The following is a 26,832-nucleotide window of genomic DNA, read 5'->3' as shown; positions in this document are numbered from 1 at the left end:
TTTTTATGACTTTGTTTTTTTCCAGCAATAGTCATTCATTCTCTACAGCTTCAAATGTAATCTCTCTGCATAATTTAAACCTGCAATCATGAGTGGAACTGTGCTCTTGTGACTTGTCTCCTTATGCTTATCAGTTATGTTCACTACACTTTTGCCCATAGCCACAAATGCAACATGTTTGGAACTAAACTTATCATCTGCCCATCTATTTCATTTCTGTTGGTGTCTATTAGTTTTATTGCCTCTCTTAATTTGCTCATCCTGTCCTCCGTTGCCTGCACTTTAGGAATACTACCACTAGGTGGCCATATTGGGTTATACTTTCTTGCATTCTAAGCCAGAAGCCTGCTTTCACAAAGATTCAAGATAGTGGGTTGGCTACCTCAAAATTTCACCCAAATTTTTAACAAAAATAAAACATGGTAGTTTTTTAGACTAAATATTTTATGCCTTACTAAAATCCATAAATAGCATCAACTTTCTAAACTCGTTTTTAAGAATAATTTTCTGGGCCAGGAGTAGTGGCTCACGCCTGTAATCCCAGCACTTTGGGAGGTTGAGGTGGGTGGATCACTTGAGGTCAGGAGTTTGAGACTAACCTGGCCAACATGGTGAAACCCCATCTCTACTCAAATACAAAAATTAGCTGGGCGTGGTGGCGCACGCCTGTAATCCCAGCTACTCAGGAGGCTGAGGCAGGAGAATCACTTGAACCCAGGAGGTGGAAGTTGCAGTGAGCTGAGATCACTTCACTGCACTCCAGCCTAGGTGACAGAGTGAGACCCTGTCTCGGAAAAAAAGAAAAAAGAAAGAAAGAATAACTTTGAGTCAAAATTTCCCTGGAAATTTTTCTCCTTCTAGACTTTGGGATTTTAAATGTTTGCTGATTTATTGTTCTGGTAAATATTTTCATTCTTAATGAGAATATGCTAGGGGAATAGAAGCATTAGCGTCTCCATTTTTGCCACTCTGAGTGTTTGACACATGTTATAGTATCTAATTGTTAATGTCTTCCAGGCAGCAAGAGATGGGAGGCAGTCCCATTACAGGCTACAAAATACAGAAATACAAAATATAAAAAAATACTTTAAAAAGCAATAATATTTATTCATCTCTCACTGCATACTAGGCATTATTCTTAGAAGTTTACATATGTTATTCATTTAATCTCTACAATAACTCTGTAAGGAAGGGAGTACTATCACATTTCACAGATGAGGAAACTGAGGCACAGAGAGAATAGGTAATGTGATCAAGTCCCATGATTAAGTAGAAAAGCCAAGTGGTCTAGCCCCAGATCCCGTGTTCCTAACCAACATGACATATCATATTAATGATTAAGAAAATTAAGAGAGAAGTTAATTTTTGTGGAAATGACCCAGAATGCAACAAAGGTATGTAAGGGATAAACATACAAAAGAAAGGTTAAAAGACATGAAGTCATTCCAGAAGGAGGGGACCAAGATCATGAGGAGGAGAAGGCTAAGCATATGAATTCTCACATTAATAAAAGGGCCCAAGCAGGATTTTAAAAATCTGTATCTAGGCACATCACAGCAAAAGAGCAGAACATCAAGAACACTTAGAATGTCAGAAAGTGTAGCACCAAAACAGAGATAAAGAATATTAAAAACAGCAGGTGCAGGGGCTCATGCCTATAATCCCAGCACTTTGGGAGACTGAGGCAGGAGGATTACTGGACCTCGCAAGTTCAAGTCTGCCCTGAGCTATAATCACACCACTGCACTCCAGCCTGGATGACAGAGTAGTACTCTGTCTCAAAAAAAAAAAAAAAAAATTAAAAACCAGCGATTGAAAGCCATGTGCTGTCTTTAACCTTTCCGTCTTCCTTATCCTCAACATTTCGTAGTTAGGAATAATGATAGCTAATAATTACCATATGCCAGATACTGTATAAGCATTTTTAATGCATTACCCCATTAAGTCTTGAAACAACTCCATGTGGGTAGCTATCATTATTATTATTCCTATTTTATAGATGAGGAAATTAATCCTTAGAAAAGACATGTAACCTGCCCAAAGTCTCACACCTAGTGAATGGTGGAGTCAGAATTTGAACACAGGGCAAGATTCCAGAATGCATGCACTTGTCTTCTACTCAGTTCAAACACGGAAGTTTCTCTTGTAGTCCTCTCTTCTTCCACTGCTGTTGTTCCTTCACACATCCCTTTGTCTTCTCTCACTGAGCTTTTCCAGGGCTCTTTAACTGACCAGTGTGCCTCTTGTTTCTCCTCCTTAAAACTGTTCTTTATACCCTGTCCCATCAGCTTATGAGAACCCAGCAATCTGACCGTGTGGCTCCCCTGCTCAGAAACTCTCTTCTCAACTGCATTCACACTGTCCACCCTCTGGCCCCAGACTACTTTTTCACATTTTTTTCACAATAATCCCTGCTTTCTTTCCCTTCCTCACTCATCTCCTTCTGTACTCTCTAGGTTTTAAATATATCAGACCCCTCATGTATGCTGTTCATCCTTCCCTCTTTTTCTCTCTGTCTAAAGACTTCCTCTCAAAGCCTTCTTGATTGCCTCATTTGAAGTCAATAGCTCAGTCTTTTATGCCCTGCAGAACACTGCTTACATCTCTGTCATCAGCAATTGTCCTCATATTTTAAGTCTCAGAATTAGCAGCATTTACACTTGTTTTTCACATATGCACCAGATTAGAAACTCCTTGAGGAAGCAACATTTTACAGCCTGTTTGTATTCCCTTTATTCCCCGTCCTTGGCTACTACAATACCACCTGGCCCAGAGTGGGCCTTTGATAAATGCTTACCTGCTCCAGCTGCCTAGTATCCAGTCTAAAAGTGCTTTTCTGCAAGCTAACCATTTTTTTAATGACATAAGCAGTAGAGTAAATGCTCGTATCATGCTTATATTGCTTATATCAACTGCTAACATTATCATGTCTCTATAGGGCTTCCCATTTTCTCTAAATAAATTGAGAATAAATTTTTTTTCCCTTAGAGCTAACCTTCTCTTTTGGAGGTGACAGAATGTTGATGGCATGTTTTCTTTTACTAGTTTCCCCTGGAAATTTGCCCATAAAGTACTGAGGAATGAAATATTTAGACGTGTCTTTCGTAAAATTTACAGTAAGGTGGGCCTAAAGCATAGTTACGTACATTTGTCACGTAAGCAAAGAATGTACAAAAGATTAGTGAGGCAATGTAGCTCCATTAATTAAGAGCACCGACTCAGGAGTTAAGACTGTCGTAAGTTGTCTTCTTCAGTTTTATGTGTAAAATGAAGACAATAATAGTAGCTTTTGCCTAGTGTTGTTATAAGGTTAAATGAGTTAACCCCCCATTCCAGGGGAACCATGCCTGGCTGTATTAGTTTGTTTTCACGCTGCTAATAAAGACATACCCGAGACCGGGCAACGTACAAAAGAAAAAGGTTTATTGGACAGTTCCACATGGCTGAGGAGGCCTCACAATCATGGCAGACGGCAAGGAGAAGCACATCATATCTTAGGTGGATGGCAGCAGGCAATGAGAGAGCTTGTACAAAGAAACCATCAGATCTCGTGAGACCCATTCACTACCGCGAGAACAGTGCAGGAAAGACCCGCCCCCATAATTCATTCATCTCCCTCTGGGTTCTTCCTAGGAAACATGGGAATTGTGGGAGTTACAATTCAAGATGAGATTTGGGTGGGGACCCAGCCAAACCATATATGGTGCAATCTGTAAGAGTTAGCATCTGTTAATGAGTGAAAGAGGATAGACTCCAGGGAGGAAAGGCAGCGATAGGGAAAACCCTGAACAAATGGGCAGGCAACAACTAGCAGCATTGGCTATCCTAGAGGTCACAGAACGGTGTTCACTGGAACTTAATATGAAAAGGTCTATTAATGAAATGCCTTCATGGGGGCATTACCATCACCATCAATAGCTTCTTTAGGCTAGGTACTGTGGCTCATCCCTGTAATCCCAGCACTTTGGAAGGCCAAGGCAGGAAAATTGCTTCAATTTAGCATTGAAGCAAGATGGCAAGATGGCAAGACCTCACCTGTACAAAAACGTTAAAAAATAGCCAGACATGATGACATGCTTCTGTGGTCCAGTTACTTAGGAGACTGAGGCAAGAGGATCGCTTCAGCCCATGAGGTCGAGGCTGCAGTGAGCCATGTTCACGCCACTGCACACCAGCCTAGACAACAGAGCTCTCTCCAAAAAAAAGAAAAAGAAAAAGCTCCTTCAGATAGAAAGAGGTCTATATTAGTAAGTAATTAGAGAAAATGCAGGAACTCTCTCATACCATTGAGGAAAGCAAGACAATATACCTACTTGTGTTTGCCCTGAGTATATTACATAAGGAAAAAGAGACTTTAGACACAGGGTGTAGAGGGAATGTTATAACTTTATGAGAGACAGGTTTCTTACTATGTTGAACTGATTTAAACCATAAGTCTCTCCTCTGGGTTTTCAGAATGACATTCCAAACAAATTTGAAATGAAACTTCGCCGAGCAACTGTTCTCGAGGACTCTTACCGGAGAATTATGGGTGTCAAGAGAGCAGACTTCCTCAAAGCTCGACTGTGGATTGAGTTTGATGGTGAAAAGGGGTTGGATTATGGAGGAGTTGCCAGAGAATGGTTCTTCCTGATCTCAAAGGAAATGTTTAACCCTTATTATGGGTTGTTTGAATATTCTGCTACGTAAGTAACTTTACAATGACTATATGCAGAAAAAGAAAAATCACGGTTTTAGAAGTAAGAGTCATGTGATACAAGGAAAATGTATGTCATGCCAGAAAAGGGCAATTTTAACTAATGTTTCAGAAGTAACTTTTTAAAAAGTTGTGGTAAAATACACATTACATCAAATTTATCATTTTGACTATTTTAAATACACAATTTAGAGTCATTACATACATTCACATTGTTGTCTTGCCATCAGCACCATCCAATTCTAGAACTTTTTCTTTTTTCATCTTCCCAAAATGCAACTCTGTACCCAGAAAGCACGTGCTCCTCATTCCCTGACAGCCACCATTCTACTTTCTGTCCCTATGAATTTGACTCCTCTGGGTACCTCACATAAGTGGAATCATTCACTATTTGTCCTTTTGTGACCAGCTCATTTCACTTAGCATGATGTCTTCAAGGTTCATCCATGTTGTAGCATATATCAGAATGTCCTTCCTTTTTAAGGCTAAATAATATTCCATTATTTTTACATATAATACTTTGTTTAGGCCGGGCACATTGTCTCACACCTGTAATCCCAGCACTTTAGGAGGCCTAGATGGGTGGATCATGAGGTCATGATTTTAAGACCAGCCTGGCCAACATAAAACTGTGCAAAAATTAGCCGGGTGTGGTGGCAGGTGCTTGTAGTCCCTGCTTCTCAGAGGCTGAGGCAGGAGAATCGCTTGAAGCTGGGAGGTGGAGGTTTCAGTGAGCTGAGACCATGCCATTGCACTCCAGCCTGCGGGACAGAGCAATACTCCGTCTCAAAAAAAAAAAAAAAAACTTTGTGTAAACATTCATCTGCCAAAGGACATTTGGTTTGTTTCCACTTCTTTGCAGAAATTACTATTTTTAAAACCATTAAATCCAGTGGAGGAATGTGGTTCAGTAGTAAACAATTCTTAAAAGAGGAAGTTTTTTTATAATTATTTGTCATATTAAAGTTTTTCAAATGGAGTATTTAAATGGAATTGTCTTTACAGGGACAATTATACCCTACAGATAAATCCAAACTCTGGATTGTGTAACGAAGATCACCTCTCTTACTTCAAGTTTATTGGTCGGGTAGCTGGAATGGCAGTTTATCATGGCAAACTGCTGGATGGTTAGTACTAAGTATAAACTTTTTACAATGTAATTACCTGTTTTCTTTCACTTGGTAATATCCTAAATGTATTTGGTTTTTTGCAAGGTTTTTTCATCCGCCCATTTTACAAGATGATGCTTCACAAACCAATAACCCTTCATGATATGGAATCTGTGGTATGTCTTTTTCACTTATAGTATAGAGGAAGTATAATTTAACAAGCAACTTGAGCAATTTGAAGAAGTTGATTTTAATGATATGGAAATTAATAAATTATCATGTTTCAAAATACAAATGAACTTTTTCCTCAACATTTTACTATGAAAATTTTCTAATGTATAATAAAGTTGGAGGAATTTTACACTGGACACTTCTATATCCACTACTCACAATTGCCTTATTTTCTAGATTTAGTTTATCACATACTTGTCTGTCTATCCATCAACCTATCTTAGTTTTTTCATGCATTTCAGAGTTATAGTTATCAAGTTATAGATCTCAGTAAACGTCCCACTAAATACTTCAACAGGTTATACAAGTTACGTATCTTTTGAATTAGTATTTGAAATATGATGTTTTATGATGAATGGTGTATATTTTTTAAATGGCAGTCGAAAGGCAAAGCATTATGGTTAGGCTCCTAGAAAGAAACAGAAGCCCAAGGATTCAACCCCTTGACTATAGCCATGTTGTTTCCTGTGCTGCTGAATAGCTTCACACAATGTGTGTTCATATGAATTCTAGGGCATCTTCTTTAGTACCAAGTTCATTTTTTATTCTTTTCTTGTTACATATTTATAGCACAAACAGTGTGATTCTTTATTAATCTTAAGATTGCACAGTTATTTGAGTTGGTTCATTGAGCCTCTATATTTATTTAGAGATATTTCTTTAACTCTGGCTGGATATAAATAATGGCCTCCTTATAGCTACTTAAACATTTCACACACACGGCTGAACACAGTAGTGCACAACTATAATCCCAGCACTTTGGGAGGCTGAGGTGGGTGGATTACTTGAGGTCAGGAGTTTGAGACCAGCCTGACCAACATGGTGATACTCTGTCTCTACAAATAAAAATACAGAAATTAGCCAGGCATGGTGGTGCGCACCTGTAGCCCCAGCTACTTGAGAGGCCAGAGTAGGAGGATCACTTGAGCCTAGGAGGTTGAGGCTGCAGTGAGTGATGATCACGCCACTGCACTCCAACCTAAGTGACAGAGTGAGATCCTGTCTCAAAAAAAATTTAAATTAAAAAATAAAAATAAATAAAACATTTCACACATAGTCACATAGGCATGTGAGGAATGTGCTAAGTGCTCCTGAATATCCACAGAAGTTAGGTTTTATCTGAAACTTTTCGATTCACTCCTTTAACTGGATAATCAAATCTGTGCCTCCACTGCTTCCACATAGACATAGATTCTGAACTTTTAAGTAGGCACCACTTGATTGATTGATTGATGCACGCATTTTTATTGTTGCCCTTACCTGTCATCCACTCTTTTTGTAATATGTGTATATGCTTAAGCAAATGATGTCCATCTGACCTCTTGTCTTTTACCCAATTATTCAGACCCTGTGCATACTGGTTTTTGCAATTTCAGTTGTGTTATATATACAAATTTTAAATTTGTCATTTTTCCTATCTAGGATAGTGAATATTACAATTCTCTAAGATGGATTCTTGAAAATGACCCAACAGAATTGGACCTTAGGTTTATCATAGATGAAGAACTTTTTGGACAGGTTTGTGAATTTTGATCAGTTAAAATGGCACATAAATTGTGAAACAAATGTTTAGATGTTAATACATATGCTTAATACTTTTCTATGCTCTACTTTTACACTTATTTTCCAGTAACAAAAGCTGTCTCTCAGCAAGAATTTGTGCTTTCTTTGACATTTGACTTGTTCCATATTTATTTCAGTAAAACCAATATTTTAAGTTTTCTTAGCTTTTAACTTTTGACTGGACTTAATTTAAAACACCAGGTTTCTTGTATAACTACAATATGTATACTTTAGAAATTTTTCTCACTAAAATAACGTATCAAGGCATTGTGTTTAATTTTAGACACACCAACATGAGTTGAAAAATGGTGGATCAGAAATAGTTGTCACCAATAAGAACAAAAAGGAATATATTTAGTAAGTATTTTATTAGTAAGTATTTTATTGGACGTAATTTTATACTTTATTCCAAAAAGACTCCTCTTACCATCTTCCTCTGTCCCGTTGGCCAGAATCTGTGTCTTTTTCTCCCTCTATCCCAATGCGGTAGCAAGCACTCATATTCAGCTTTTGTCTTGGGCTCAGCTAGTCTTTGGTTTCTGCTTCTAACTGGAATAATTGTGCCTCCGAATTTTGTCTTGGTTCATGTGAAAATGAAATGTTTCTTTTTAGTCTTGTAATACAGTGGCGATTTGTAAACCGAATCCAGAAGCAAATGGCTGCTTTTAAAGAGGTAATTATTTTCTTTTATTTGCTCTTCCATAATTTCACAGTATAACCCATAAGTTTCAAATATTAGGGCTCATCACATCTGAGAAAAATAAGTATATGGCTTGTTTTGTGAAATCATTCTAAATTATATTTTTGTATTAACTAACTATTCCATTCATTCATTCAAGAAGTCTAGACAATAGACGTTGAAAGGTCCCCTTCCCCCAGGTGTTTTCCCAATTCCATTCCCTTCACCATAGGACAGTAAAAGAACAAGAGTGCTATAGGGATAGCGTGACATATTTGTTTTTCTAAATAGGATCACCTCATACATTTTGTTTTGTGACTTACTTTCTTCTATTTTTTTTTTTTTTTTTTTTGAGACAGAGTCTTGTTCTGTTGCCAGGCTGGAGCGCAGCGGCGCGATCTTGGCCCACTGCACCCTCCACCTCCTGCGTTCAAGCGATTCTCCTGCCTCAGCTTCCCCAGTAGCTGGGACTACAGGCATGAGCCACCATGCCCAGCCTACTTTCTTTTTTTAATCAGATATTTGTTGGGGATATTTACATGTGGAGACATATAGCTGCCTTTCTTTGTGGCTATATTTTATTCATAATATAAATTAATATGTTATTTAAACTTCCCCAATTGGTAGGCATATAAGTGATTGTCAGAGCCCTTATTTATTAAGCTAACTTAACATCTTCTGTTAAATGTGTATCTGGCTGGGCGTAGTGGCTCACACCTATAATCCCAACACTTGAGGAGGCTGAGGCAGGAGGATCGCTTGAGCCCAGGAGTTCAAGACCAGCATGGACAACATAGGGAGACCTTATCTCTACCAAAAATTAAAAATCAGCCTTGTGTTGTGGCTTGTGCCTATGGTCACAGCTACTTGGGAGGTTGAGGATGGAGGATCACTTGAACCTGGGAAGTCAAGACTACAGTGAGCTATGAGCTATAATGGCACCACTGCACTCAAGCCTGGGTGACAGAGTGAAACCTTGTCTCTAAAAAATGTGTGTGTGTGTGTGTGTGTGTGTATCACATACTTTTCCATAAATTCAGTATTGAATACTGTATGTATGGTGCTGTACCAGGCCAAAAGGCATAGGTCCTGCTCTCAAGGGACGCATTCTGTAAAGAGTGAAATGGGGCCAGGCACGGTGGCTCACGTCTGTAATCCCAGCACTTTGGGAGGCTGAGGCAGGCGGATTACAAGGTCAGGAGTTTGAGACCAGCCTGACCAAATGGTGAAACACCATCTCTACTAAAAATACAAAAATTAGCTGGACATGGTGGCATGCATCTGTAATTGCAGCTACTCAGGAGGCTAAGGCAGGAGAATCTCTTGAACCTGGGAGGCAGAGGTTGCAGTGAGCTGAGATCGCACCATTGCATTCCAGCCTGGGCGATGGAGCAAGACTCTGTCTCAAAAAAAGAAAAGACAAAAAGAGTGAAATGAACAGAAGCAAGCATCATAAATGCTAGGAGAGCACAGAAGAAAAGTACAAATCAGGGAGGGGGAAAGGAAGGGACAAAGAAGGACTAGAGGGGTTGGCCAACCATGGAGAGGAGGGAAATGCAGTTCTAAGCAGCAGGAGCAGTGTGTGTGAAGTCTGGCAATAAGGTAGGCTCCACCCACAGGCAGTTGAGTATGCTGGCTGAGAGAATGCAAGAGGGGATCAATAGGCCTGCAGAGCTAAGAGACCAGCTTATAAAAGGCCTTTGTGTGAATCAGTAGAGTTTGGAGTTTTCTCTGAATTTCAAGGACGGGGAAGGAAGGTAGCATTAAAGGCTATTAACCAATAAAACACCAAGATTCAATTTACGTTTTAGATCATTCTGGAAGTGCTATGTAGAGCGAGTTAGATGAGAGCAAGACTAGTAGCAGACTTCCCAGCAGAGTCGGGAAAGTGCTACAGTAATCTTGGTGAGAAATGGTAAGGAATTAAGGGAATGGTGAGGGAACTGAGATAGGAATGGTAAGGGAATGAAGATAGTGGTGGTGATAAGAGCTGCCTGTGCATTTGAATGTCATTCAGGAAGGGAGACTTAAAGGGTAGAGATGTATGGATTTGGGGATTATCTGCCTATGTGTTGTGAAGCGGTGAACTCGGTAAGATGGAAAATGTGAAAGGGCAGTGAAAGTGGATGGCCTCACATGTGGAGAGAGATCTGAGAACACCAGCATCTTAACTCTTGTTTTGAATGGAAGGTTTATGAATAGACAGTTTAGAGCATGGTGGCAGGGCGGAGTAGGGGGAAGGAAACTGCAAAGGAAATTAACAAAGGCAGACAAGGGTATCAAGAGCAGACAGAGTTTCAGTAGCAAAGATGTTTTTAATCATACTGCAAAGAAGTCAACTATGATAAGGAATCAAAAGTGTTTATCTGATATAGCTACGAAGCTGTCTTTGACTTTTTCCAGAACGATTTCAAGGAAGCTGTAGTGTAGAGGTCAGATGGCAGTGGATTGAGGGTTAGATGGGAGGTGAGTGAGTGGATTTGGTAACTGCATGGCATTGCCAAGAACTTGGCTGTGAAGGGAAAAAGAGTCATTAGGGTTTTTGTTTGCTTGCTTTGTTTTAACAAATTTTAATGCATACAGAGTAAGCCAATAAAGAGAAAGAGATCTAGTAAGATGACCTCCCTGAGGAGCAGGTGAAACACAGGTGCAGGCCTAGCCTGAAAGAGGAGGTGGCACCTCTCTCTTCCAATGCAGTGGGAAGGAGGCCATGATGGGTGTTGGTGATGGTTGGGACGCAGGGATGGAGAAGCTTGAGGGAGTTCCATCATGCATACTTGCTTCTCTTTTCTTTTCTTTTCTCTCTTTTTTGAGACGGAGTCTCACTTCGTTGCCCAGGCTGGAGTGCAGTGGCGCGATCTCGGCTCACGGCAACCTCCGCCTCCTGGGTTCAAACGATTCTCCTGCCTCAGCCTCCTGAGTAGCTGGGATTACAGGTGCGTGCCACCACACCCGGCTAATTTTTCTTGTATTTTTAGTAGAGATGGGGTTTCATCATGTTGGTCAGGCTGGTCTTGAACTCCTGACCTCATGATCCACCCACCACAGCTTCCTAAAGTGCTGAGATTACAGGTGTGAGCCACCGCACCCGGCCACTTGCCTCTGTTTTCTCCCAAATAGAACTTATCTACTGTAAAGAAGGGGTGATATGGACACTTGAGAAGGATGGGAAATTTGGTTTTTGTTGTTGTTCTTGTTTTGAGAAAGGATCTCAGTCTGTCGTCCAGGCTTGACTACCTCAACCTCCCCAGTAGCTGGGACTACAGGTGCACATCACCATGCCTGGCTAATTTTTGTATTTGTAGAGATGGGGTTTCACCATATTTCCCAGGCTAGTCTCAAATTCCTTGACTCAAGCAATCCGCCCACCTTGGCCTCCCAAAGTGCTGGGATTACAGGCATGAGCTGCCGCGCCTGGCCATAGAGAGTTTGAAAATAGCCACTTTGAGGAATAAATGAGAGAGAACAGAATGTGCACATGTACATTTTCTGACCAATATTGAGATCTCAGGGAAGAGCCCGTGATTGTGTAGTGGTAGAAACTTGTGTGGATGTGCGATTCCTCCATTGGAACCCAGAAGCTGAAGCATAGGAAAGGCCATTGGCCCCGCCCATCAGGTTTTTAAATGCATCTTTCTTCTAGGGATTCTTTGAACTCATACCACAGGATCTCATCAAAATTTTTGATGAAAATGAACTAGAGGTAAGATACACCATTCCTAACATTTTATATTAAAACAGGAATTTTGAACCCATTATTTTCCTTGTTTATGATTTGCCATTCCTCACGTAGCTTCTTATGTGTGGACTGGGAGATGTCGATGTGAATGACTGGAGAGAACATACCAAGTATAAAAATGGCTACAGCGCAAATCATCAGGTTATACAATGGTTTTGGAAGGTAATTGGAAACCTCTATTTTTGTAAATTACTTTTTGATAGATTTAATTATATCTAAGTCAACTCTTGATTCACTGTACTGGTGGATTACATATAACTGACACAGGAAAAATATATAGACCAGCAAAAATTATCTTTCATTTTGTACTGTATACATGCACCTGCTGGGTCTATAACTATTACTAGGTAAGTAAAATGTCCAGAAGGTAGTAAGTAGAATGACAGGCAGAGACAGTTGCTTAGTTTCCTACTAAAGTAGGGACTCTGAAAGAACTTGTAATAACCTGCAGGGTATTCCTAGGGACTCTTGGATGTCTCTTTTAAAATTTCTGATAGAAAAATATGTATGCCATTCAATAATGTTAATATAATTTTTTTTTTTTTGATACAGAGTCTCGCTCTGTCTCCCACACTGGAGTGCAGTGGCGCAGTCTCAGCTCACTGCCACCTCTGTTTCCCAGGTGCAAGCAATTCTCCTGCCTCAGCTTCCCGAGTAGCCGGAATTACAGGCCTGCACCACCATACCTGGCTCATTTTTGTATTTTTAGTAGAGATGGGGTTTCACCATGTTGGCCAGCCTGGTATCGAACTCCTGGCCTCAGGTGATCTACCCGCCTCGGCCTCCCAAAATGCTGGGATTATAGGCATGAGCCACTGTACCCAGCATATGATTTTTAAAAGCCTTGAGTCATATCTGAAAATAAATGTTTTTAGTTTACTAGGTTATAATCCCATTCTAAAAAGTTGCCATATAGCCTTAGAAATAAAGTTTCCAAGAACTTTGTAAGCCACCCATAAACAAAAATTTAACTAAAAGAAATATGCAAATCTAGTAAGGGATTATTAATGTTCTAACTAAATTCTGATTGCTTACGTTTTAGGATTATTTGTTTACCCTTTTTTCAGTGCTGTTCCCTAAATTATGTTTTTATCTTATTCAGGCTGTTTTAATGATGGATTCAGAAAAAAGAATAAGATTACTTCAGTTTGTCACTGGCACATCTCGGGTGCCTATGAACGGATTTGCTGAACTATATGGTAAGGATTTTCCATAGATCATTAAAAAAGGGAGTGATGCCTATTGTCTCTTTCATGGCTGATGAATCCTCAAGCTTTTATCATTTACTAACATTTAGCTTAATTTTAAAAAGAATTAAGCTTTTGAAAGTGTTATCATTAGAGACAGTGGAGTAGGCTAAAATATATTTACACCTTCTAGTCAGATAATAAAGGAGAAAACTAGAATCATCAGACGACTTGAGTCACTTTCTGTTCTTTAACTTCAAATTCTATGCCCAGTATGCTTCAGTTACAGACAAAGCATTGCCTTGGCTGGGAGGGGTGGCTCATGCCTGTAATCCCAGCACTTTGGGAGGCCAAGGCAGGCAGATCACTTGAGGCCAGGAGTTTAAGACCAGCCTGGCCAACACAGTGAAACCCGATCTCTACCAAAAAATACAAATATTAGCTGGGCTTGGTGGTGTGCACCTGTAGTCTCAGCTACTCAGGAAGCTGAAGCAGGAGAATTGCTTGAACCCAGGAGGTGCAGGTTGCAGTGAGTCAAGATCCCACCACTGTACTCCAGCCTAGGCAACAGAGTGAGACTCTGTCTCAAAAAAAAAGAAAAAGCATGACCTCTAATGTGGTAGTTCAGGATAGCATTTGAAGTTCCACAGAATGTTAGTAAGTGTATTTTTTTTAAAAAAAGAGTCATAGTAGAATACCTTTGAGGAAATGCTGTACTAAACAAAGTTAAATGGATTTTTTCAGGACTTATGTATAACCTTTACTGTCAGAAGAAAACAAAAGCATTGTTTTCCAAACTTATTTAATGATGAAATCTTTTTTTTTTCTTTTTCCTTTCAAGATAGGGGTGGAGAATCTCATTAGGCTACAGTTTTTCATTTATTGGGGGAAGCAGCAGGACTGGGCATAAGACTGCACATATCTCTTGATTTTCAGAATAATTAATGCAGTTTTCTATAAAGTAAGCTTCTATGTATTCTGTCAAATTGTTTTCTGGTTGATGTATAAAACTGTAGGTGTGTTTTGTTTAAAAGTGCCATTTCTGGTGTAGATCACAGCAACTTTTCTCACATTGATTCATACTCCGTTTATATTGGAATGATACTTACTTGTTTTTAAGGACACCAAGAATCCAAGAATAAATCTTTAGAAAAGATGCAGCCAAAGCGAGAGCCCAATTCAGAACAACGAGTAAGATTAGGATCGTCCTGGGGACTAGAAGTTGGGGACTGTTGCCTAGGAATTTGCTAAACTGAATTTTTTTATGTAAATAGAAGCTGGCCATCTGATGAGATTGCTAAACCTTGCCTTCTCCATGTCAAATCTGGTCAGCTTGCTAAGCTTCATTAATGTGTGTTTGCGGAACAAATCAAGCAGCTGCTCCTTCTCTACCTAGAGTAACCACTCAAAGTGGTTAGCTTTGCCGCTAACCCATTCAGTCATTCCTTGCCTAATTGGACTTCGTAGCCTTTTTCTTTTTCATGGTTTCACCTGACTCCCCTTCCTTTATCTTCTCTACCTTAACCAGTTAGTAGAGAATAAAGGCAGGGCAAACAAATGCTCTTTTCCATCTCTGGCCTCTTCCTTCTTTTATGTAACCCAGGCCTATAACCATCCACTGATTATTTCATGCACTGTTTCAAATTTGGGGCAAATATCCCACACATAGTGCCAGAGTTGTTTGTGTTAAAATAAATAAATTCTTATAAATAAGTAAATAAATAAATTCTTATATATTTATAGAAAGAAGTAGAAGTTATTTCAAAATGTTAAAATTACAATGCAATATTAGATAGCCAATAAAAAGTATTTTAAGTCCGCTAGGCGTGGTGGCTCACTCCTGTAATCCCAACTTTTTTTTGAAATGGGTCTCACTCTGTCACCCAGGCTGGAGTGCAGTGGCACAATCTCAACTCACTGCAACCTCTGCCTCCTGGTTTCAAGTGGTTCTCCTGCCTCAGCCTCCCAAGTAGCTGGGATTACAGGCGCCTGCCACTACACCCAGCTAATTTTTTGTAATTTTAGTAGAGACAAGGTTTCACCATGTTGGACAGGCTGGTCTCGAACTCCTGACCTCATGATTTGCCTGCCTCGGCCTTCCAAAGTGCTGGAATTACAGGCATGAGCCACTGCGCCCAGCCCTTGACATATTTTTATACAGGCATGCAATGAGTAAAAATCTCATCAGGGTAGATGGGGTATCCATCCCCTCAAGCATTTATCCTTTGTAACAAACAACCCAATTATACTTTTAGTTATTATTAAATGCACAATTAAATTATTTTCTTTTTTTTTTTTTTTTGAGACAGAGTTTCGCTCTTGTTACCCAGGCTGGAGTGCAATGGCGTGATCTCGGCTCACCGCAACCTCCGCCTCCTGGGTTCAGGCAATTCTCCTGCCTCAGCCTCCTGAGTAGCTGGGATTACAGGCACGCGCCACCATGCCCAGCTAATTTTTTGGTATTTTTATTAGAGACGGGGTTTCACCGTGTTGACCAGGATGGTCTCGATCTCTTGACCTCGTGATCCACCCGCCTCGGCCTCCCAAAGTGCTGGGATTACAGGCGTGAGCCACCGCGCCCGGCAATTAAATTATTTTCTACTGTAGTCACCCTGTTGTGCTAGCAAATAGTAGGTCTTATTCATTCTTTTCAACTACTTTTTGGTCCCAATTAGTCATCCCCACTTTCTTCACTCCCCCACCCGCTACAACCTTCCCAGTCTCTGGTTTCCATCTGTCTACTCTCTGGGATTTTGTTTTGGTTTGGTTTGGTTTTGAGACAGAGTCTCACTCTGTTGCCCAGGCTGGAGTGCAGTGGTGCAATCTCAGCTCTCTGCAACCTCCACGACCCGGGTTCAGGAGATTCTCATGCTTCAGCTTCCCAAGTAGCTGGACCACAGGCATGTACTACCACGCCTGGCTAATTTTTGTATTTTTAGTAGCGATGAGGTTTCGCCACATTGGCTAGGCTGGTCTCGAACTCCTGGTCTCAAGTGATCCACCTGCCTCAGCCTCCCAAAGTGCTGGGATTCTGGTTTGTTTGTTTGTTTTTTTAATTAGCAGGGCTAACTCATAGGTAGTGTGCCCAAAGTCGGCCAGATCATTTATATAATTCAAAAAAACTAAAGCTATTTTCAGTGGTACTCAAAAAAGAAAGAAAATGCTTATTTACTCTTTGTACCTATGAGGGGGATTGTATATGGAAGTGTAGTGTGTACAGAGCTAGGAAACAGCAAAAGCATTGTCAGACATGCCACTCCACGTGTGATATGAAAAACGGACTGATAGACAAGGAATCCTCATTTCATGGCTGAACAGTGAAGCCATGCAGCACAGGACTTCATCTCTTGAGTTTAAAGAAACCACATTAGAAGGCTGGGTATGGTGGCTCATGCCCGTAATCCCAACACTTGGGAGGCTGAATTGAGAGAATCACTTGAGGCCAGGAGTTCAAGACCAGACCAGTCTGGGCAACATAGTGAGACCCCCATCTCTATAAAATCAATTTTTTAAAAGTTAGCCAGGCATGGTGGTGCACCCCTGTAGTCCTGGCTACTCAGGAGGCTAACGCAAGAGGGTCGCTTGAGCCCAGGAGCTTGAGGCTACAGTGAGCTTGAATCATGCCACTGCACTCCGGCTTGGGTGACAGAGGGATACCTCATCTCTAAAATATGAATAAACCAGATTAGTTCCTTGTATGTATAGGTTCTACAGTAGAAAAATTTTGATATGCCTGGAGATCCCTATAGAGAGTAAATGAAATCAAATAAATTTTTCCTGGTAGGTTCAAACGGACCACAGTTGTTTACAGTTGAACAGTGGGGAACTCCTGAAAAGCTGCCAAGAGCTCATACCTGGTAAGCAGTTGTTTGGACCTTGATAGAACAAAGCCTCAGAGAGTGAGGTTCCTCTGATTGTTCGTCTAGCTACAGCAGGGCTAATGTCCTCTGTTATTATGGTGGCGGGTGTAGATTATGGATAAGGAGGCGGCGGTAACACTGACCCAACAAACAAGTGTTGTGTTACCAAGTTGGCCGGGGCTTGAAATCCAGGTAGCTGAAGGTCAGAGAGGCCCACTTAAACTGAGTGATGAGTGATGGGTTGTCCCAAGGGGGGCTGGAACATTCCATTTTGGAGGTGGAAATGGTAGAGGAACTCAGCCATTTGGAAGACATGGTAGAGGCAGGACTCCACAAGGAGTCGTGTGGAGCATCCATGCCTAGAACCCAGTCCTACATCTTCTAGCCCTGATGAAAAGACCTATTTTGGTGGTGTTGGAACGTACTCATCACGAAGAGCAGTATTGCTGTTTGCTGTGGTGGTACTTGCTTTGTCAGTGTCTCTGATAACCAGTTCCTCTCTGTTCTTTCAGCTTTAATCGCCTGGACTTGCCACCTTATGAATCATTTGAAGAATTATGGGATAAACTTCAGATGGCAATTGAAAACACTCAGGGTTTTGATGGAGTTGATTAGATTACAAATAACAGTCTATGGTGTTTTTACTGCCATAATTTTATAAGCCAAATCATGACTTAAAATTTTCCAGGGAACTACTAAAACCTGGCCATTAATTCTTCCCAGATCTTGAAGAAAATCATATGAAAAGCATTTGAAGAAATAGTATGACAATTTTATTTTAATCACTTTTAAATAATGTGTTGCATTTACACAGTTGTTTCATTCTGTCTTTAGAGTTCACACAATAGGATATAAATCCCATATGACTTAAATAGTGAATTTTGTCCATAACATTTACCTCTTGTATAGTATCTGCCAGGCAGTTTTTTCTTAAACTACTGAGATTATAACTGTGAAATAGTTGTGATAAGTGTCATGTGTGAAAATGTTGATGCATTTTGAGATGGAAAACTGAAATTTGGAAAAAAAAATACTATTGCATAAGCTACAATATATTTAGTGCTATTCGCAGCTATTTATTATTTTGTAGACCTGCCTTATGCACCTTACTGCCTAGATGTTTGGGAAAACCTTGGAAAGTGTGTTATCTATTTTTCTAGTCAACTAACTCGCAGAAAAACAGTTTACTTCTTCACTTTCAAAGTATTTGGCTTTTTGTTAATATGCAGTTTTTACTAAACAGGTGATTCATAAGACATGTGAGGCAAGTCATTTTTGCAATGGGTAAAAAGTATTAAGGCCTTTCTCTTGCCTGCATATCCTTATGATCATTGGTATAGTCATCACTTTTTCATATTTTAGTGTAGTTAGAAGAATTCCTTCTTCAAACATTAAAGATCCACAAAGCAGTATTTCTAAATATGCCTTGAAGAACTGAATGAAGTGTATAGCACTTGCCTTTACTAGTCATTCTTTACACTTGTACAATTATGTAGTAAATGTATGTTTACAGGGTTTATTATGTTTACAGATTAAGCTAATTTCTGTAGTGGCATTTTTATATTTTTAGTATCACTCGAGTAAAAAAACCAAATGATTTGTTTAAAATAACCAAAGAGTTGATATAATGCAGAATTTGTATTAAATTTATTACTATATTTCTTATGCTTTTTGAAAATACTGTTTACTATGAAGACAATGTTTTATTACAGATCCAAAACTCTGTAGGCAAAATGCTATAGGTTGAATCCTTCTTTAACCAAACTGAAATACATAAAGACCGTGTACATGCATTCATCAAATGTTTATTGAACGCTATGTGCATAGCGCTGTGCTATGCCCTGGGGTAAGATCTGTCAGCTTCAGAGAAATCTGGCTGAGTCTTGATCCTCAAGGAACTTACAGATGTGTCAGTGAATCTGTAAAACAATCAAAAGTAGGGGTAAGCAGGAGGAGGTAAAAGGGAAAGTGTTCTAGATTCCAGCGCACCTGCAAAGATAAGTGTGCCAAGACTGTATTTATATTTCATACTTATATTGTTTCATCCTTATATTGGCATGATTATATAGAAAATGGGTCTTAAAAAGATGAAGGCTATTTCTCAGTATAGTATCTTGGTGATTTAGGAATAATTGTAATATATGCTATGAATCTTCTTAAATATATATATTATATATTTTATATATATAATATATATATTTTATATTTTATATATATATACACCCTGTGAGAACTGTAAAAATAACTTCCGTTTCTTGGTTTAAGTTTGTTGGGGTATAACATGATGAGCCCTCATTAGCATCTGTTAGAAATCTGAAATGTGACAGTAGCAAAACCACTTTCGACTTTCCAAACACCACATCGTCAGCATGGTTTAGAGGAAGCAATTCACAGATTAATGCACCCTGCGTTTTGTCTTCACCACTGTCAACCAGCAGTCAGGCATGGGCACCAGGTATAGTTCTGGTTTGATCTCTCACCAGCTGTGTGAACTGAAGCAGCTTACTTAACCTCTCTGGACTCGTGTTTCTTCATCTGTCAAATGAGAATAATCATGCCCACCCTCATTGTCATGCCAGACTGTCAAGTTCTAGAAAGATGAGAAAGCGATAAGTATGCTGTAAAGTGTTACACAATCAGAAGGTGCTTTGTGCTGACCATCAGATTGTGTTGTCAGGTGTGCAAACTGACCAGGCTCCCAAAGAATCATTTAAAAGTAAAGTGACTTCTAAGAGACAAGGAAGTATGAACATAGCTGATAATAAATACATAAATATACATAGGTACACATGTGTCTATATATGGATCTTACCATCATAATTCATTTTCTTCGTATCAGCAAAGTAATAGTAATGTGGGCCAATGCATTTTGGAAATGTCCTCATTATGTAGAATGGAATGTGAAAATTATTTTTGTTAGGAACAGGATATTGCCACAATTGTTTAAATATCACTTTTGTGAAATATCAGAGCATAAGAAGATACGAAGCTTTCTTTTTATCTGGCTGATGCTCATTTGGATGATTAACTGACTCATAGAAGATGGTGTTAATGAGATGAGAGTCACTCCCACCCTTCCCCAGCTGCAGACCTTCATCCCCTTCGTCTCCCACTGGGGGCTCATGGTCTGGAAGGAATCTGTATCAAGCAACGCAGCCCCTTATCCCACATAGAAAAGTGTCTCAAACGCATTCTACTGCTGGACAGTCAGTAGGATCATTTTCATAAAGAAAGGACATTGTATGTTTCTAGAAATTATAAGCATATTACTTTAGCCTACAATCTCTGCTTAAAAATTTTTAACATAAGATTGTATTACAAATGCATTTCATCAGAACTCAAATTTAAATGGTATTTGTTTTAGTTTTTTATTTATAACGCTGAAGTTATTCCATATAAGTATCAAGTTAAACACAATTCATTTTGATTACAAACTATTTGACTTTTTAAAATCTTCTGATATGGTAAATATATATATCAAGATTGATGTATCAAAATTTATTGCACACTTTAAAGTATAAAGTCATCTTTTAAAATCTTGAGTCCACAAATAAAGTTCTATTCTGATTAAAAAAAAAACAATGTTCATTTTTAAATAGAAATGTTTCCAAGTCAGTACTCTGGGCGATGTCTTCTGGTCTAGTTCTTTACAGCAACAGGTTAAATTCTCAAGATGATCCTAAACTTATTACCTGATGAACTAACATGATTATAAACTCTCAACTACAGATCATCAATTTCCACTGTACAAAAAGGTCATATTCCAAAAGTCTAACTGTTAGTGAAATATCCAGAAAATAAAAATAATAGTTATAAATGAACTAGATTTCAGGCATCTTGCTGCTCATCAAAGAATCAAAGAAGCCAGTCTTGTAGCCAACCACTATTTATAACGTCCTTTATATGCGAAAAAGAGTTACCAAGTGTTAATTCAGAACAAAGTGTCTTTTCCTCCTTTCTCTCAGGCATGAGAAGTAGTTTCTCAATTAGAAGGGAATCCACGCCCACCCACTCAAGCCAGCCCAGGAAGGTGCTGTTCCAGCCCCTTCTTTCTGCCACAGTCCAGACCATAGCTTTTAATACTGAGGGCTCAGGCCACAGCCCTCTCCTTCCACCCTTCCTGTTCTAGCCAGCCTGGGCAGCAGCTAACCCACACCATGCCCCACCTGTACAAGAAGTCCTTGCTTTGCTGTTCATCATGGCAGACATTTATTTTATAAATGATATTAAACTAAGGCATTAGAATGTCAGGACCTCACTATGAAGAAAGAGCCTCAGGATATTTTTGTGTATTTTCTTTGAAAGTTAAAGCCTGTTACTACACTAGCCTCCTGTTTGTGTTCCACTCATCTTCATCACAACCAATGTTTCCTTTTTAGCACACACATTTGATCAGGTGACTAAATCTAAGAGCGCCCCAGAGCCAAAAGCAGGAAGCACAAACCCATTAGCATGGAGGTCCGCATGGAATGCAGTCCATCCTCAGCCTAATGTCTCAGTTCCACCTTCCATCATACCTCACTACAGACGCCCTTGGTTCCCCTCCAAATCAGAGTCCTTCCAGCCCCTAATCACTGCAGACTCTTCGGTGCCGCCTGAATGGTTTCACTTCTCATGTCTGCTTGATAAGTTGCTCCACTTTCTGGACACAGTGGAAAGGTGCTGTGGCCTCGGCGGTTGGTATATACTAGTGCGGATGACATTGCATTACAATTCTTTGTTTACGTAATTCCATCCTGCAAACTTCTGGGCAGTTTGAGGACAAAGACAATTTTGTATACATCTTTTTCATATGTTCATTTCCCAATGCAAATATTTGATGCATTTGAGCTTTAAAATACTGTTTGCGTGTAGACTCCATTTGGGAGCACATATGTGCCTGGAACGGCAGTAATGTGCAGGAGCTCTATTTAGGTGGACGTTGTGGACTACATAAATATTCAAGCAGAGGTAGAGCTTGATTGAGATCCTGCTGAGTGCTGGGTTCTGCAGTAAACACTTTATGTGGATCTCATTTAATCTTCATAAAAACTCAGTGAGACAGGTTTTATAGGTTCAAGGACAAGTAATACACCTGAGGCCACACAGCTTGTAAACTCAGTGGATTTATGAACCACAACAAAAAGCTATGGAATCCAACAAATTACCAAGATGTATCCGTTTTCTTGGGCTGCACAACAAATTGCCATAAACTTAGCAGCTAAAAACAATACCTGTGCATTATCTCAGAGTTCTGTAGGTCACAAGTCCACATGGTCTTAGCTTAGGGTTCTCTGCTCAGGGTCTCACAAAGCCAAAATCAAGGTGTCTGGGCTCTTGCCTGCGTTCAAGATCTTTCGGATTATTGACAGAATCCAATTCCTAGTAGCTGCAGGTCTGAAGTCCTTGTTTTCTCGCTGGATGGCAACTGGGGGGCAATCTTAACTTTCGGATGTCACCCACATTCCTCATGGATTGGCCCTCTCCCTCCTCAAGCCAACAATGCCTCTCATGCTTCAAATCTCTCATTTCCCATTCGGCTGCCCTCTTCTGCCACCAGACAAAGGAAGTGCTCTGCATTTCAAGATTTATTTGAATAGATCAGGCCCACCTACCTAAATGGTCTTCCTTTTCAAAAATTGACTGTACCAGCTGAGAGCAGTGGTTCACGCCTGTAATCCCAGCACTTTGGGAAGCTGAGGTGGGTGAATCACCTGAGGTCAGGAGTTCGAGACCAGCCTGGCCAACATGGCGAAACCCCATCTCTACTAAAAATACAAAAATTAGCTGGGCATGGTGATGCGTGCCTGTAATCCCAGCTACTTGGGAGGCTGAGGCAGAAAATCTTTTGAACCCGGGAGGCGGAGGTTGCAGTGAGCCAAGATCGTGCCACTGCACTGCAGCCTGGGCGACAAAAGCAAAACTCAGTCTCAAAAAAGATAATTGTACCATAGGCAGAACACAGTCATGGGACCAAGATCCTATCACGTTCATAAACAGCATAGATTAGGAGGATGAGGTATTTCCTAGATCATTCCTGGAAAACCCTGCCTTTCACACAAGGTAAAGGTTAAGGATAGGAAAGTTAAGGATTATGGAGATTAACCTTGAAAAACACTTAAATATATCTCATTTTATAATGTGCACTTCCATGTTCCACTCTTTGTTAATAAAAGACCTGCTAGATAAATTAATGCTAACAACAGCCAGTAGGATTTCACTTCAGCAGCTATAAATTCACAAATCACTACTCTCAGTATTTTCCTCTTGATGGTATTTTTCTCAATACATCAAGGTTGCATTGGCCTGAAATTATATTCAACTTATCCTTATAATCTTGCTTCTTATATAAAGAGAAATGAAAAGCCATACTTGCTCCTTTTATTGCGAGGATTGGTGTCTTTCCAGTGAAACCATGGTCAGGATTATGAGGTGGATCCAAATCAGACTAGAGCCGTGAAGGGAAGAAAGCAGTTCACAGCTTAGAGCTAGTGATCATTCTCTGCAGATGTGTTTAGACCTACTTTAAATCTCTGGAGAGAAGCGCAAGGGAGGGCCTCCAGATGCCCAAGCAAGTGAAAGTTTCTGTGCAATCACACAACCCTGAAACAAAGTTTTTTCTCCTGGTGAAATTAACCAAAGATTAAAGCCATAACTCTAGATTCATAAGTTACACTCTATTCATTATTAAGGTCCTGACTGAAGTTCTCTTCTGAAAAATAACCAATTACTATCAAGGCAAACATCATGCCTTCCTGAAAGTTGTTTTTCTGTAACAAGAATATTTTATAAATGAGAAATTCAAGCATATTTTCTCAAACTAATAAGAGGTAATGAGCACAGTGAACTAAGATAATCTCAGTTTAAACAAACGGGATTTTCACTGATGCTAGACTTGAAAACACTATCCAGATTAATGACTTTGTTAATACCCAGTCACTGGGCATTAAGTCCAAGTGTAGCATAAATATTCTTCTAGACTTGATGACAGTGAAATATCCTATGTTTAGCCCTCTGAAGGGATAACCAAGTTCTCAGTGATTAATGGATAGCAGCCAACTGGGTTTGCTTTTTTAGTATTGCTGTTTGTTGGAACGGGGATCATGCTTGTGAATAGATGGTGATGGTGTGTGGTTTTATGAGGAATTCTGTAGCGGTTTATTCCTGACTACCCCTTGAAAAGAAGTGTGAGAAGAGAAAAAAGAAAGCTCTCTTAACTCTGTCACTACTAGGACTCTGGAATATCTGTGCTTCCCCCAGGGCCTCAATCTATATACTTGCCCCATCTGCATCTGGGGACACTGTGAAATGGAATTTGGGATTTATTGTCAAGACCTCTAATTATTAATATAGGCATTGACAAGGTAGGGGAAGGGAGTTACATGCAGTGCATACTGCAAGCCTTTGGAAGATATATTAAGACACAGTTGAGGCTTCAACTGTATCTTAGGACTAGCCCAGCACTATCTAATAGTCACATAAAGCAGGCAACATAATTTTAAATTTTCTAGTAGCCATGTTTTAAAATATAAAAAGAAATAAAATTAATTATAATAATCTATTTTATTTAACTCAGTATATCCAAAACATTATTTCAGACCAGGCACAGTGGCTCACGCCTATAATCCCAGCACTTTGGGAGGCTGAGGCAGGTGGATCACCTGAGGTCAGGAGTTCGAGACCAGCCTGGCCAAATGATGAAATCCCATCTCTACTAAAAATACAAAAAATGAGCCAAGCATGGTGGTGGGCACCTGTAATCCCAACTATTCAGGAGGCTGAGGCAGGAGAATCACTTGAACCCAGAAGGCCGAGCTTGCAGTGAGCCGAGATTGTGCCATTGCACTCCAGCCTGGGCAACAAGAGCAAAAAGCTATCTTAAAAAAAAAATCATTTGAACATGTGATTAATATAAAATTATTAATGAGATATTTTCAATTTTTGGTACTGTCTTCAAAACCCAATGTGTACCTTATGCTTACAGCACATCTTAATTCAGACTGGCCACATTTCAAATAGCCACATATTGCTGGTGCTACCATACTGGACAGCATTGGAATCCGTGGGCCTAAGGCCAAACTTCCACACAACGTAAAGGAATTGAGATGCAGCTACAAGTGGCTCACCTGGTGGTATTGCTAAATTATTTTGCTTCCTCCAGGGAACCCCAGAGATTAGGAAGAAGTTCTTCCAGGAAAGACAAATGTTGAAATTCAAACAGCATTCTAACTTAGTCACTTTTTGAAATTTAAAATTTACCCTTAGAAATCATTTCAACCATTGTGGAAGATAGTGACTCCTCAGAGACCCAGAAGCAGACATACCATTTGACCCAGCAGTCCCATTACTGGATATATACCAAAAGGAATATAAATCATTCTGTTACAAAGATACATTCCAGCGTATGTTCACTGCAGCATTATTCACAATAACGAAGACATGGAATCAACCCAAATGCCCATCAATGATAGACTGGATAAGGAAAATGTGGTCCATATACACCATGGAATACTATGCAGCCATAAAAAGGAACTAGATCATGTCCTTTGCAGGGACCTGGATGGAGCTGGAAGCCATTATCCTCAGGAAACTTATGCAGGAACAGAAAACCAAACACCACGTTTTCACTTATAAGTGGAAGCTAAATGATGAGAACACATGGACACATGTTGGGGAGACACATACTGAGGCCTCTCAGTGGGGGCCGGGGGTAGGGAGAGCAGCTAATGGATGCTGGGCTTAATACCAAGTGATAGACTGATCTATGCAACAAACCACATGGCACACATTTACCTATGTAACAAACCTGCACTTCCTGCACACGTACCATGGAACCTAAAACGTGAAGCAAAAAACACAAGAAAATATACAAATGGCCAACAAACATGAAGCAATGCTCAGACTTAATTAACTTATTTGGTGTTGAAGATTGGAACTACTTTACGTGTCTTCTGTTCTCCAAAGGTGTGTGCAGTACTCTGGCATGTATTTAATTGTTAACTCTTTTATAAAATCAATGTCTTCTTTTGAAACCACCTCATTTTTTTTTTTTTTTTTGAGATGGAGTCTCACTCTGTCACCCAGGCTGGAGTGCAGTGGGGCGATCTCAGCTCACCGCAACCTCTGCCCCTCCAGGTTCAAGCGATTCTCATGTCTCAGCCTCCCAAGTAGCTGAGATTACAGGTGCCTACCACCATGCCTGGCTAACTTTTGTATTTTTAGTAGAGACGGGGTTTTGCCATGTTAGCCAAGCGGGTCTCCAATTCCTGACCACAAGTTATCTGCCCACCTCTATCTCCCAGAGTGCTGGGATTATAGGTGTAAGCCACCGTGCCCGGCTGAAACCACCTCATTTAAAGCTTCTGTTTTCTTATAGTTTCTTTTACCTCTTTAAATTTTAAAATCACTTATTCTGTTTTATTTGAAATGGAACATATACAAATTGTAGAATATTTAGAAAATACATATGCACAGCAAGATTAAAACGCCTACACCAAAAATAAAATAATATTTACACTCAGAAGCTTGAGGATGGTGGTCTGGTTGGAGGAGGAGCTGTGTTTCCACTGTAAGCACATGACTATCACTTAGGATATATGTTTACTAGGGGTGGCTCCGGTAAGAGGCTGATGTGGATTATGTAGAGGTGGGCTAAGCCCCCAAGTCACACCTGAGTGTGCCACTGTATCTCCTACAGAGGCAGGAAGTTTGCTGAGAGTCGCCCCCCGTGCTGAGGTGGTCCCCACAATACTGAGGTGTTCCATACTGAAGGTCACGGAAGCTGTGGGC

General features: G+C 39.9%; 1 protein-coding gene across 7 annotated transcripts in view; it reads left to right on the top strand.

Moving 5' to 3' along the window:
- Positions 1-20,885, top strand: part of NEDD4 (NEDD4 E3 ubiquitin protein ligase) — a 162,542-nt gene extending 141,657 nt beyond the window's left edge. For all 7 annotated transcript variants that reach the window (XM_021673874.2, XM_064365708.1, XM_064365709.1 and 4 more), the window contains 11 exons: positions 4,456-4,685; positions 5,702-5,823; positions 5,911-5,981; positions 7,459-7,554; positions 7,883-7,956; positions 8,212-8,272; positions 11,922-11,981; positions 12,072-12,179; positions 13,120-13,216; positions 16,989-17,061; positions 17,577-20,885. In XM_021673874.2, coding sequence (XP_021529549.2) covers positions 4,456-4,685; positions 5,702-5,823; positions 5,911-5,981; positions 7,459-7,554; positions 7,883-7,956; positions 8,212-8,272; positions 11,922-11,981; positions 12,072-12,179; positions 13,120-13,216; positions 16,989-17,061; positions 17,577-17,679 — 1,095 coding nt within the window. In that variant the 3' untranslated portion in view covers positions 17,680-20,885. The remainder of the gene's footprint in view (positions 1-4,455; positions 4,686-5,701; positions 5,824-5,910; positions 5,982-7,458; positions 7,555-7,882; positions 7,957-8,211; positions 8,273-11,921; positions 11,982-12,071; positions 12,180-13,119; positions 13,217-16,988; positions 17,062-17,576) is intronic.
- The last annotated feature ends 5,947 nt before the right edge of the window (positions 20,886-26,832 follow it).

The sequence above is a fragment of the Aotus nancymaae genome, unplaced genomic scaffold, assembly GCF_030222135.1.
Source record: "Aotus nancymaae isolate 86718 unplaced genomic scaffold, 86718_ANA_hifiasm-v0.15.2.pri h1tg000062l, whole genome shotgun sequence".
In the NCBI taxonomy this organism is placed as follows: Eukaryota; Metazoa; Chordata; class Mammalia; order Primates; family Aotidae; genus Aotus; species Aotus nancymaae.
Note: the sequence above shows the minus strand (reverse complement) of the source record. Positions and strands in the feature narration are given on the sequence as shown.